Source organism: Rhododendron vialii, chromosome 6a, assembly GCF_030253575.1.
Source record: "Rhododendron vialii isolate Sample 1 chromosome 6a, ASM3025357v1".
NCBI lineage: Eukaryota > Viridiplantae > Streptophyta > Magnoliopsida > Ericales > Ericaceae > Rhododendron > Rhododendron vialii.
The window spans coordinates 13,928,416-13,941,673 of NC_080562.1; the positions used below are offsets into that span (position 1 = coordinate 13,928,416).

Consider the following 13,258-nt stretch of genomic DNA (forward strand, 5'->3'; position numbering starts at 1 on the left):
GGCAAAATGAGCATTAACTGAATGGGCACCGAAACCAACCGTCTGGATCCCTGAAAGCGAAAAGGATACTCCAAACCCAATTGCTAAATGGGCTATTCACAACAAGAAAGGAGACAAAATTTGTAACGGACGAGCTATGCTAAGCTCAATGTTCTAAAAATCAAAATTAATCGCTGGCGGAACCTATCTATCTAGATCCGGCTAATTGATATGCTCCAATTAATTGCTGATTACTAATTGCTATGAGCCAATCAATCGCCGATTACTGGGCCTCGAAGCTCGAAAGTGGCCGACCACCCGACTAGTGACTTTTCGAACATTGGCAAAGCTTACTCATGAAACTTATTTACCAATACAGAATTTGCCAAATATGTTTGACAAAACTTCCTCAGAGATATCTTCTCCACTTATCTGGCCAAGGGCAAGTGCAGCTTCCCTAAGATCAATTGTCCAAAAGTCAAGAGGCGTTTCCTCCTCTATTGACGACTTCAACCTCACAAGAGCTTCCTTGGTCCGAACAAGTTGCGCGCATTGTCTCTGATTAATCATCAAAAAAGTCAGAATCAGTCGAACTTCAATTCAATTTTTCTCTTTTCCTGATGAATAAGGCTATTAAAGAAGTGTCGATATACCCTTCATTCTTCAAAGGTAAAGATAATCAAGGGAATGAGGAGGATCAGCCAGAAAGAAGACAATGGTTACAAGGTCAAAGTTAGTTTCAAGCAAATGCATCAAACTAGTATAATCTGGAGAGACGCAGAATCTGGAGAGACGCATAATCTGGAACCTGTCACACGGACTGGGATAAGGGGTTCCAAGAAAGTATAAGAGGTTGGACCCATTGAACATATAACTGGAGGGAACACAAACTTGGTAAACAGTTGCATTGCAGATAAAATACAGAGTGAAAAGGCCCCGTTACTCATTTTTCAGCAATTATGGAACAAATTTATTTATGTAATGACTGGTAATATAATTATGTACAACAGGTCCAATGAGAAGTATCAAACGTATCCCACATCCTCATTTAGGGGTGTCAAGTGTCGAAACGAGTAACTTAGATCTATTTTAAGAATCCTCGAATCATAGTCCGGAGGCCTATTCCCACTAATCTCAGAAAACTTGAAAAGTGTGGAGTCTCTGCACTCTAAGCATTGGAAACAAAAATAACAACTGGAAGAGGGGAAGTATGGTTATTAAAGGTTGCTGAATTGACCGTAACATACAGCTAAGTAGCTAACCTGGTTCACAGTCCATTTGCTTCCCCCGGAAGGGATCTTGTTAAGACCCACAATCTCTAAGATTGCTGCCTCCAAATCTGATATTCCGTGTCCAGAAACAGCACATGTAAAAATGACCTTATTGAAAGAACTTCCATGGGTATCAGCCCATTCAGAGCTTGCAGATGGAGCACAGTCTATTTTGTTGATTACAAGGATCAGCGGAGAAGAAGATCCGATTGCACTCTACATTTCAACAAGACAGCATTGTCATCCATGGCAGCAACTTATTTTATTTGGTAGGGTGAGAAACAATAGGCAGTGATCTCTTACTTGTGGACAGAGAAATTAGTGAGCAGAAATTAGAACTTTCCTACAGTAACAGTGAAGTTGAATCCCAGTAGAATAGCAAATTGACATTATGCTCACCATTTCCAGTGAGATCCTGTACCAGGCTACCAGCCAGCAGCCAGTTTAAATGTGCTTTTACGTTATGGTCCCTAAATTTACTACCTTGCATTTCAATATACAAACTACTGAAACTAGGCACTTTGATGGGACAGATCACTAAGATGATTGACTTCTAGACTAAAATACCATGTAAATCGTCCATGGGGACATTCAAATTCAAAGGAATAACCACAGAAGCCTTTAGACGTGTTGAAAGTAGGTCATGCACGTCGTCATCAAACGATTAATAATTCTCAAGTCAGAGAGCTTAATTTCTCATTTCAATTAGATAAAGATGGTCAAACTTAGAGAAATGATCCGATAACTCAATAAAAACAGTGCAACCATATGTTATACTCACTGTACTGCTTGTATATCGACATGAAAATAATAATAGGTCTAAGGGCATATTAATCTTCCAATTTCACATCTAAGCAGCTAAAGAGGCATGATAAATGTAATAAAGCTTTCAGCTGAACAAAGAGTATGAAGCGAAGAAAAGGAAGCAACATGGTTGGGGATGTGAAAAAAACAGCCAACTAGAAATACTTATGTAAACAGATGTAAGCGAGAGGATGAGAGAACTGGTTAACTTGTAAGACCTTGTTGTACTGAATCCTATCCAGAAGTCTGGCATCTTCCATGGTCCACCCATCAGGAGCACTAACTGTAAAAACTACGACATCAGCACCCAAAGCGACGGCTTCAGATCTCTTCACACCTGCAACAGCAAAGCTAACGGCATTTTAGGATCCTACACAACAACAATTTGGAAAGGAAAAAAGAAAAAAGAAACAAGGCAAATAGAAAGTACATGGTAAGCAATCAATGGATAACTAGGCAATACCACATCAATTGGTTACAAACCTAAGTTAATAAACATAGACAGGACAAAGTTCCAGCTGATGGCCCTTAGTGATTAGCTGTATTCTTTGTTGTCTTTATCCAGGTCAGGAGATAAAGAAACTTGGAGCGTTTGATTAGTTTTGGCTCGTGGAAGTCGTACCTCTCCATTGTGTTTTACAACGTTTGAACAAGAAGTGCGGACAGATAACAAAGCATGCCAATAATCACAAAAACAAAAACAAAAAATTCAAAGGAGGTAGTTAAGCGAATTCTTTGTTGTCTTTATCCTGGTCAGGTGATAAGACTAGTTTAAAACCTCTTAGACATCACAAAGAGCACTTCTCAAACAACTGATACAGCAACAAGAACAAAATAATATTCCACATGCAAATATAAACATTACAGAAACAAAGGCTAACGGTCTACTCGGTTGCGCCTATTTTCAGAACAGTAAGAATAAACTAACATAAATTTGGCAGATTTGTAAAAATAGGATAGCCCTACCAATCTTCTCCACAACGTCATTAGTTTCCCTGATACCTGCTGTATCAAGGAGTGTGACTGGGATTCCATGTACTGAAATACCTGCTTCTATGACATCCCTCGTGGTTCCAGCAATTTCTGTAACTATTGCTCTCTCACTCTGCATGCTAAATAGTATATAAGGTGCTCAATAAGATGTTAAGCCCAGCAGAAAATGAAACAAAGATAAAGAAAGAAAGAAAAAGAAAAACTATGCTTTATTATGGAACAAAGGACCCAACAAAAAGAATGCAATAACAACTGTTTGCTTAATAAGGTCAAACCAACTCTCCACAGCTCCACCTATTGAGGCAGCATTTTACGTTCAGAGTAATATAAAAATAAAAATAAAAAGGAAAGGGATGCAGATTCAGATATAATTAAACAGTCCTGTTATATGTGGCTCAATGCTGAGAATTTACTGGAGTCAATAGCTTCAAAAAACGTGCACAGGGAAGAATGCAGTGGAAGCCCTACAACTACTATGAAGCAAAATATTACTCCCGCATCACATTTTGTTTTCCAATTTCAAGTAGCGTCTTTAATCAAACGAACAAATAACATAATCTCGCGAGTCGCGAGTAGTTTTCCCAAAAATGTGACCAATCAAAATATCTCAACTAGTTCTCTGGAAAACTTTCTAAAAATTTGTTCACGAAAACACATTAGTTGTTGATCCGTTTAAATGTACAAATATTGAAAATGGACAAACAATATGGGATATTGACAGTAACATATGAGAGGTGATTCCATAAACAACTTATAGAAACATACTTTGCTCCATGCATTGAGGAGGCTTGACTTGCCAACATTTGGCCGACCAACAATTGCTACCTGCAATATTTTGACAAAGTAACGTCACAAACAAATTGCAGTGCAGGTAAGAAAATTTGAGTGACAAATGTACTCCAAACTATGCAGGTAGCACACCAATATCCTAATTCCCAAATCACAGTGCTCTATGCATATACAGTGATCATTTCAAAGAATTGCAGCAAGACAAAAGAATCCGTTACATAACACCTGTGTCTTTGACATAACTCCGAAGTCCGAATGCTACGAATAAATAAGCAGGCAGTATTTATAAAGTTGGGAAGTCCGTAAGGCTCCATTTAAAAACATAGGAACAATGAGGGAAGTGGATCATGATTGTTTAGCAGAACCATTTGAGAGGATCCAAAAGCACCACCTATGATGAGCAAATGTCCAGTAATTATATCTGTCAAACATGCAAGAAAGCACATCAATTATGACTGTTTCACTACCTGCAGCCCAGATTCCAAGAGTTTGTCGTAATTTGCAGTTTCCAACGCATTCTCTACCTCTCCCGCCATGGAATGTATTTTCTGCATCATAAGGTTCAAGTCTAGCGGTGGCATCTCATCATCAAAATCTAGACGAGCTTCAATCTCAGTAAGCAACTCAATGCACTGTATTCTAAGAGATTTCACTAAACAAGAGAAACCGCCCTGCCACACAAATCAAAAAATGAAAATAAAACATGTTTCTGAGGATTCTTTACGACAATGTCAACTAAGTTTGAACCAATTAAAAGAAAAAAAAAATGTACAGAAGTCCTCCGTTAATTAAACATGCATAGTGTTGGCTGTATATATTTAAATTAGGAAGGAAAATAATTTAGGTAGCTAGTTTAGGAATCTGTATATTTGATTATGTGTATTTCCTTATTTCAAGATTTTGTTTCCTCAGTTGATAGGTAGCTTGTATTATAAATTGACCTCCAATGGGAAAAGAATAAATTTTGAGAAATTCGTTCAACATGGTATCAGAGCGGATTAAGAATCCCTAATATTTTTCTTTTTCTTTTTCTCGTCTCTCTCACACCAAAGATGCAGAAACCCTCGTACCTTTCTTTCGTTTCTCTGAATCTAATTTTGTTCCAACCCTAAACAGAACCCTAGCCACTGTTGGGGTATCTCTCGTCTCACTATCTCTCGTTGTTACTGTATCTCGCTGTTAATGTACCTCTTCTACCTCCGACAACCCTAGCCGGAGCTTCTTCCTCCTTCGCCGGACACTTGCAGGACTGTCAGTTTTTGACGCAGATCTATGATTCGTTTGCAGCTACTGCTCTCTGTTTACATCTGAAACTTACTGGGTCAGAATATTTGAGGCTGTTCGAAACCCCATCTCTCTGATTCTACATCTTTGAGGTATCTTTAATCCTATTTATCTTTGGTTGTCTTCCTTTTTACATCATGGGTGATAAAAACAAGGATAAATCAAGAGGATCATCAAATGCTATTCGGCAGAATTTTTATAATCGGACTCTCACTACTATTAAACTAAATGGATCCAACTATCTCCCATGGTCTCGGGCTGTATTTGTTTCTCTCCGCGCAAGTGAGGAGACCTCTTTTATTACAGATCCACCATCTTCCGATCCCACTTGGGGCACACACGATGCCCATATTATGACTTTATTATGGAACAGCCTGGAACCTGATATTTTTAATAATGTGGCTTTCTTAGAGACTTCCAAAGCCATTTGGGATACTCTTCGCATATTATATTCCTCCAATCAGAATCTCTCTCGTATCTGTCAGATTTATCAGAACATTTTCTCCCTTCAACAAGGAGAAGACCCGGTGGGGGAATATTTTTCAAAATTGAAAAGTATGTGGGATGGGTTAAACATCTATCAACACTTAACCATAGATCTGGCGACTCAGCAAAAATACAGAAATGAGTTTCAGGTTGCTAAGTTTCTCTCTGGTCTCAGATCAGATCTTGCTCCAGTTAGCTCCAATATATTATCTGGCCAGGATATTCCTTCTATTGGTGAAGCCTTTGCTCGTGTCCGTAGGGCAGCCACTCATCATTCTGCTCCAGAGAGTACTCCTCGCTCTGCTCTGCTCTTGCTGCTCCTAGTGCTCGCTATATCCCATCCTCTGGGAACTCTGGGAGTTATAACCGCAGTCATACTGATTCTTCTGACCGTGGTGGCCGTCGCGGTGGTCGCGGTACTAAGAAGTGCACTCACTGTAATTGCACTAATCATACTGTTGACTTCTGTTGGAAACTTCATGGCAAACTTGCATGGGCTAATCAAGCTATGGTTGAGCGGGAGCCATCTGAGTCTGTTCCGTCAGGTCAGATCACTATTTCTAAATCTGAGTATGATTCTATGATGCAACGAGCACATGCATCTTCTTCCTCCACTGCCAATGTTGTCTATTCAGGTAACACGTCTTCATTCCTCCTCCCATGCACCTTGGGTTCTCGATTCTGGAGCCACTGACCATATGACCATATGACTGGTAATTTGTCCCACTTATCTGATGTTATTTCACCTTCTGCCCCTTCCTATGTTTCCTATGTTACTGTTGCTAATGGAACAAAAACTCAAGTGCATGGCATTGGCACATATCGTACTTTTGGTCTCACTTTTACTTCTGTTTTGTATTTACCGACTTTCCTTTTAACTTACTATCCATCAAAAACTCACCCACAATTCCCAATGTTCAGTAACCTTCTATTCCTCTCATTGCGAATTTCAGAATCTCAAGACGCAGAGGATGATTGGTGGGGGATATGAGAAGAATGGCCTTTACTACTTCCAGTCGTCTGGTTCCTCAGATCCATCTGCTCTTCATTCTACCACAACACCATATCAATGGCATTGTCGTCTAGGGCACCCGTCATCTATTAACCTTAGATCTTTAATTCCATCTTTACCTAATTTTTCTACTTTTAATTGTGAAACTTGAGAACTTAGTAAACATCGGAGAGTTACTTTTTCTCATCGCACTGATTCACCTAGTTTGCACCCGTTTGCTCTTATTCACTCTGATATTTGGGGACCCTCTCGGATCACTGGTTTATGTGGCTCTCGGTATTTTGTTACCTTTATTGATGATTTTTCTCGTTGAACTTAGATTTATGTACTTACAGCTCGATCGCAAATCTTTACTGTGTTTCAATCTTTTTATGCTGAAGTCCTAAATCAGTTTAATGCCAACTTAAAGGTTTTTCGTACCGATAATGCTCAAGAGTATCTGGCTAAACCTTTTTAGCAATTTCTAAACTCTGAAGGCATTATTCATCAAACAACTTGTGTCAGTACCCCACAACAAAATGGTATTGCTGAACGAAAAAATGGTCCTGTCGCTCGTGCTCTCATGATCCACATGCATGTACCAAAATATTTTTGGGGAGATGCAATTCTTACTGCTGGGTACCTTTTAAATAGAATGCCGACTCGTGTTTTACGGGGTAAATCCCCTTTTCAAGTCATGTTTCCTGATAAGAATCCATTTCCTCTTCCCCCAAAAATTTTTGGCTGTGTTGCATTTGTTCACAATTTGCACCCTGATCGTTCCAAACTTGATCCTCGCTCTCATAAATGTATCTTTCTTGGTTACGAACGAACACAAAAGGGATACAGGTGTTATAGTCCTACACTACGTAAACATTTTGTTAGTGCCGATGTCACCTTTTTTGAGATGGTTCCCTATTATTCTCAAGAGAGCACTCACTTACAAGATCCCTAAATCAATACTCCGGTACTTCCTGATATTGCTAGACCCCCGGTTACCCATGTCTATGTTCGCCGCCCTCCTGCTATTGCTCCATTGGATTCTCCACATTCTCCCCCACCGCCTCCTCCGCCATCTACAGATCCACCTTCAGTTTCTTCTCTTGACCTACCCATTGCAGTGCGAAAGGGTACGCATACTTGTACATCTCATCCTATTTCTCACTTTGTTTCATATAATCGTTTATCCTCCTCGTTTCACGCTTTTTCTGTATCACTCTCTTCTGTTAGTATTCCCAAGTTGTATCAGGAAGCTCTTTCTCATCCTCGTTGGCATTCGGCAATGCAAGAAGAGATGCGTGCTCTGGATTTGAATCATACTTAGGATTTGGTTTCCCAGCCTTCTGGGGCTCATATTGTTGGTTGCCGATGGGTTTTTACTGTCAAACATAATCCCGATGGCACCGTTGATCGTCTTAAAGCTCGCCTCGTGGCCAAAGGTTTTACTCAGACCTATGGCATTGATTATACCGAGACATTCTCTCCAGTGGCCAAACTCAACTCTATTCGTGTTATTATATCTCTCATTGCTAATCGTCATTGGCCGCTTCATCAACTGGATGTCAAGAATGCATTTTTGCATGGGGATTTGTCTGAGACTGTTTATATGGCTCAACCACCCGGGTTTGAGTCCAAGGGGGAGAGTGTTTGTCAACTTCGTAAAACTATATATGGCCTCAAACAGTCTCCTCGTCCTTGGTTTGATAAGTTCAGCAATTCTGTTGTTGCTCATGGCATGATTCGAAGTTAGGCTGATCACTCTGTGTTCTTTAAAAGGACCGATCGTGGGATTGTGATTCTAGTTGTTTATGTGGATGATATTGTCATCATTGGCAATGATAGTATTGGAATTCAAAGCTTGATTCATCACCTCTGCTCTAGTTTTCTTACTAAAGATCTGGGCAAGCTTCGGTGCTTTCTTGGTATTGAGGTTGCTCGGTCCAAAGTAGGCATCAGTTTGTCTCAAAGGAAGTACACTCTTGATCTTTTGAGAGATACAGGTTATCTTGGTTCCAAACCTATCACCACTCCTATGGATACTAATTTAAAGTTACTTCCTGACGATGGTGAGTTGATTGATGATCCTGAAGCTTATCGGAGACTTATAGGTAGACTTATCTACCTTACTATTACTCGACCTGATATTTCCTATGCAGTCAGTGTGGTTAGTCAATTCATGACTCGCTCTCGTGTTCCTCATATGGAGGCAGCCATTCGTATCCTGAAGTATCTTAAAAATGCTCCAGGACGTGAACTTTTTTATCGATCATCTGGTCATCTTCGCATCGAGGGATATACCGATGCTGATTGGGCAGGCTCTCCTGCAGACCGTCGATCCACCACTGGCTTTTGTACTTTTATTGGTGGTAACCTCGTTACTTGGAAAAGTAAAAAGCAGTCAGTTGTTGCTCGTTCTAGTGTTGAGGCTAAGTATCGAGCTATGGCGCAAACAACATGTGAACTCACTTGGCTACGCACTTTTATACGTGAATTCAGGATTCTAGTACATGATCCTACTCCTCTCTATTGTGATAATCAGACTGCTATTCATATAGCTAACAACCCAGTATTTCATGAGCGAACTAAACACATCGAGGTTGACTGTCACTTCATTCGATCAAAAGTGGAGTCTAAGGAGATTACTACTCCTTTCGTTCCTTCGGGGTCTCAACTCGCAAATATTTTCACCAAAGCTCTTTCCAAAGCTACGATTGATTCTATATGTTGCAAGCTGGATGTACATGATATATACTCTCCAGCTTGAGGGGGAGTGTTGGCTATATATATTTAAATTAGGAAGGAAAATAATTTAGGTAGCTAGTTTAGGAATCTGTATATTTGATTATGTGTATTTCCTTATTTCAAGATTTTGTTTCCTCAGTTGATAGGTAGCTTGTATTATAAATTGACCTCCAATGGGAGAAGAATAAATATTGAGAAATTTGTTCAACACATAATATGCTGAAAGGCAAGGACATTATCTTAGGGCTGAAATAAGACATGCCTGAATCCCTGCTAAGGCAGCTTCTGCAGCAACTATGGACTTGGCTGAAATAAGTTTTCCCACATTTTCAGCTTGAGAAAGGTCTAAGCGGCCATTTAGAAATGCACGAAGGGTGAACTCTCCTGATATAAATAAAACAAATTTTATTCAACACATGATGTGATTTATCTCTGTATGTGTGTGCAAGCGCATGAGTGTGTGCTCGACTGTGCCATGCACATGCAATTAGACTTAACTGTACTTGTGTATGCCACAGTTCTTAATAAGATGCATAGGGTCCCAGGTCAACTGATTCCTGATGCTAGGATGTGTTGTAACTTGTAGCCCAAATGAATCAATTCAAGTCTAGTTGGAACACTATCCACAACCCTCAGAAAAAACACAGAAAAATATTACTGGTCTAGCCGGTACGTTTAGTTTCATTCTGATGTAGAACAAGTGGAGGCCCAATTTCAAGATCAATTGGACCAATCGAAGCCTCGGAAGCCCAAACGATGCTTAATTACAAATTACCTAATTTGGACGAGCTCCAATTGGGCCCAAACTTGGTGGGCTGACTTATTTTCGCGCTCCGGTCAATACTCACCACCCTAATGTCATGACCGATGGTGTTTTTCGGCCTAATTCCTTTGCTTAGGCCTTCAATTTACGTTTTTTGATGTTTTAGAAAAAATTTAAATCGTTAATAATTCTTAGACCATAATTCCTTTTTAGTTGGTTCTTTTTGGAAAAGTCCTATTTTTCTTTCCCATTTTCAATTTTAGGAAAAGCGCCAAATTTTGGGATTTTTTATTTTTCGACTTTATTTTTAGGGTTTCTAGGATTTCAGCGTATAAAAAGGTTTGTAACCTAATGTTTCTGCAGGTTTTTTTACCAATAATATTCAGACTTTGTCTTTCTCTCTCGTGGACTCGAGTTTATCATTCATCCGATTAGTAAGCTACTAATCTTCTTGTTAATTCCGTTGCGTCACATTCTAACTCTCACACCCGGTGTGTCTCTTTTTCTTTTTCTTTTTACGTATCAAACTATCACCAATCGCAAACATACTTCACAAAGAGAAGATATCAAAATGAGGAAATGGTGGCAAAACCTTACATCATTAATCCAAAGTCAATTGTTCTACAAGGAGAGTGGGAAGTTGACCTGGTTCAGCAAGCCTTGCCCCACCTTCCAAACAAGCTCTCAATACACGACGTAAACACACTTCACTTCCATGACACTGTAGCTCAACCACATCTTCCCGTGTGTAAGATCTCGGAGCTAACATGGGAACCACAAGTACCTATCACATAAAGAAACGCAAACCCACAAATTACACGCTAATTCACAACCCAATAACAATCACGACTAGAAAACTATCCTAATAAATACTGACCCTCTGAGACCCACAATGTGCTTACTTGCACAAAACCGAAATTAGACCCAAACTGAATTCATCTGTACACCATTCAACCTAAGTTGATGTGGAAGTGATCTCTAGACCTCTCAATGATATTTGATTATGAATCTATGATGTATGTAAAAATTGTTAAGAAGAATCAATTTTTTGTTGTACACTTCTCAGAAACTGCTTTCGATAACATTGTCTTTAAGTGTTATGATTTTCTTAGCAAAAATGGTTTTCAATAACTTAAGATAGCATATTTTTATTGATTTTTTCCAGAAAAGTGCTCTTTTCTAAAATAAGTTTTCAGGATACCGGCAAGTTTTATGTGCTCTCCAACTATAAGAGCAGAATATGCTGCAATGTCCCCACTTTGTAGGGCTTTCATCTCTCTGCCGACAGAGCTGTTGTTCCTGTCACCGAATGGCGGTTTGATCATACCCATGGGATTTACTTGTCTTTTCTTTTTCTGCTTTGTCCATTTTAGTTCTTGTTTCTCCTGGGTTTTTATCCCTCTAATTTCTTTTCCATAGGTACTTATACCCTAGGCAAGAATCAAATCATTCAGGATCATATCCCGAAACTGGGTAGCTCATCACTTAGCTAAGAATGCTTTCTTTGTTTGATGACTTTGACGTATGTATGGATGTGGCTTCGAATTTCTTACGCCATTCCTAATGATGATTTCCCATCTTTTTAATAAAACTACTGCTTTCCCAAAACAAAAGAACAAAAATAAGAGCAGAAAAGGAAAACATAATACCAAACAGGGCATTGCTAGTACAGTGCCACACAACAATTTTAGCGTGCCCTAGATATGCTCATTGTTGCGGTAACTCCAAAACTAAAATGACAGTTAGAAAACGATAAACTGTCAAAATACATTTCCGAAACAAACCTCATCAATGACATTCTCGTGGCGGTCCAAAAGCACGCCGTACTCCACGACGTGGCTCTTCGGCCGCCAATCGGGGGCCTTCCCCATGTTTCTTTTCTTCTTAGTTGTGGGACGATAGAGTCGGGCAACGATAGACACCGCGGACGGGCCCGAAAGCCTCACGATCCCCACCGCACCCGGCGGACCTCCCAAGGAAGTGACGATAGCCGCAATCGTGCTCGAAGACGCTGCAACCACCTGGTCCGGGTTCACAGCACTGGGTCCCAAGCGCTCATCTCTGGTAGTAAGTAGTAGCGCATTTTCTGCAATTACAAACACAAAATGTTACAAACAAGTGTTATGTACGTATATCAGTGTTCTAAAAATGGTCAGGCGCTAATTGAGCGGAAAAGGGATGCTTAGGCTCTGACTAGTCGGCCGCCTAGCTACTAGGTCCGGAGTCCAGTCTAGATTCCCTGCATAGGCGCTACTCTGCCGCGCAAGGAAGCCGGACTAATCCGGCCTAGGCACTATTATGTGGAGAGAGAGAGAGAGAGAGAGAGAGAGAGAGAGAGAGGTGGGAGACCTTGAGGAGTGACGTGGGGTTTTGTTAGGGTTTTAGGGGTGGGGGTGGAAGAGAAGAGGAGAGAGAGTTTGTTTGAGTTGGGGATGGAGATGTAGAAGGGGAACAATGAGGATATCATGGCTGTTGTTGACCTAGAAGAAGACGAAGAAGCAGCTCTGCAGATATGGTTAAGGAGGAGAGAGCGGAAGGCTGGAAGAAGAGCCATCGTCCGAGTCTCGCTCTGTTTGGACTTTAGAGTGAGTTGAGTTGATAGCGGTGGTAAACTGGGCTGGGCGTGCAGCCCATTTAAGGAGTACAACGTATTAGGCCGTCCACGGTGGTATAGTCAAAAATGAATAATTAAAAGTTGATATTTTTTGATTATTCATTTAAAAAGTTGTTAAATTTACCAATGTTGAAGTTCACAATGGTCGTTTTAGTCCATAACCAAAATAAAGAGTCCACAGCCTAAAATTGGTTATCCAAAGCTTAAAAATGTTTTTGATTATTGAAAAATGTTGCTAGTTTTAGCTATCCAAAGTCTAAAATTTGATTATTTCTAAGATGTTGCTAAGTTTGAAAATACTATTATGAGTCATCTTTTACACAAACATTGTTAACTTTAAAAATAATTGACTTTTGATTATACCACTGTGGATGGCCTTAGGTCCACTCTGCTATGGTAACTTAACTTATATACACCGCCTTGTTTGATTATGATTAGTTTGGCCTAACTTCTCGGGATATTTTAGCATGAGATCTTTTTAGTTGCTTTCACTTAATTTTTATAATATTTGTTTCAAATTTTTAGATCATATTTTTTGTCTT

General features: G+C 39.8%; 1 protein-coding gene across 2 annotated transcripts; it reads right to left on the reverse strand.

The window, feature by feature from the left end:
* On the reverse strand, positions 1–12,710 carry LOC131329553 (uncharacterized). Of its 2 annotated transcripts, XM_058362735.1 has the most exons (10): positions 12,452–12,709; positions 11,887–12,188; positions 10,748–10,886; positions 9,602–9,723; positions 4,304–4,507; positions 3,813–3,872; positions 3,021–3,159; positions 2,273–2,391; positions 1,242–1,466; positions 1–537 (listed from the first exon to the last, which is right to left on the reverse strand). In XM_058362735.1, exons 1-10 carry the CDS (start codon positions 12,654–12,656, stop codon positions 343–345), a joined length of 1,710 nt encoding a protein of 569 aa, XP_058218718.1. In that variant the 5' UTR covers positions 12,657–12,709; the 3' UTR covers positions 1–342. The 2 variants fall into 2 exon arrangements, with proteins under 2 accessions (XP_058218718.1, XP_058218719.1); XM_058362736.1 differs by lacking the exon at positions 3,813–3,872 and having other exon boundaries at positions 12,452–12,710.
* Between the last annotated feature and the right edge of the window lie 548 nt (positions 12,711–13,258).

Bases quoted from the DNA above. Each gene is read 5' to 3' on its own strand.
- LOC131329553 (XM_058362735.1), bottom strand. From the start codon at position 12,656: ATGGCTCTTCTTCCAGCCTTCCGCTCTCTCCTCCTTAACCATATCTGC. The intron at 10,887-11,886 runs GTTTGTTTCGGA...TTTATGTGATAG, and splicing joins ACGAGAATGTCATTGATGAG to GTACTTGTGGTTCCCATGTT. The intron at 9,724-10,747 runs GTCAACTTCCCA...TATTTATATCAG, and splicing joins GGCAAGGCTTGCTGAACCAG to GAGAGTTCACCCTTCGTGCA.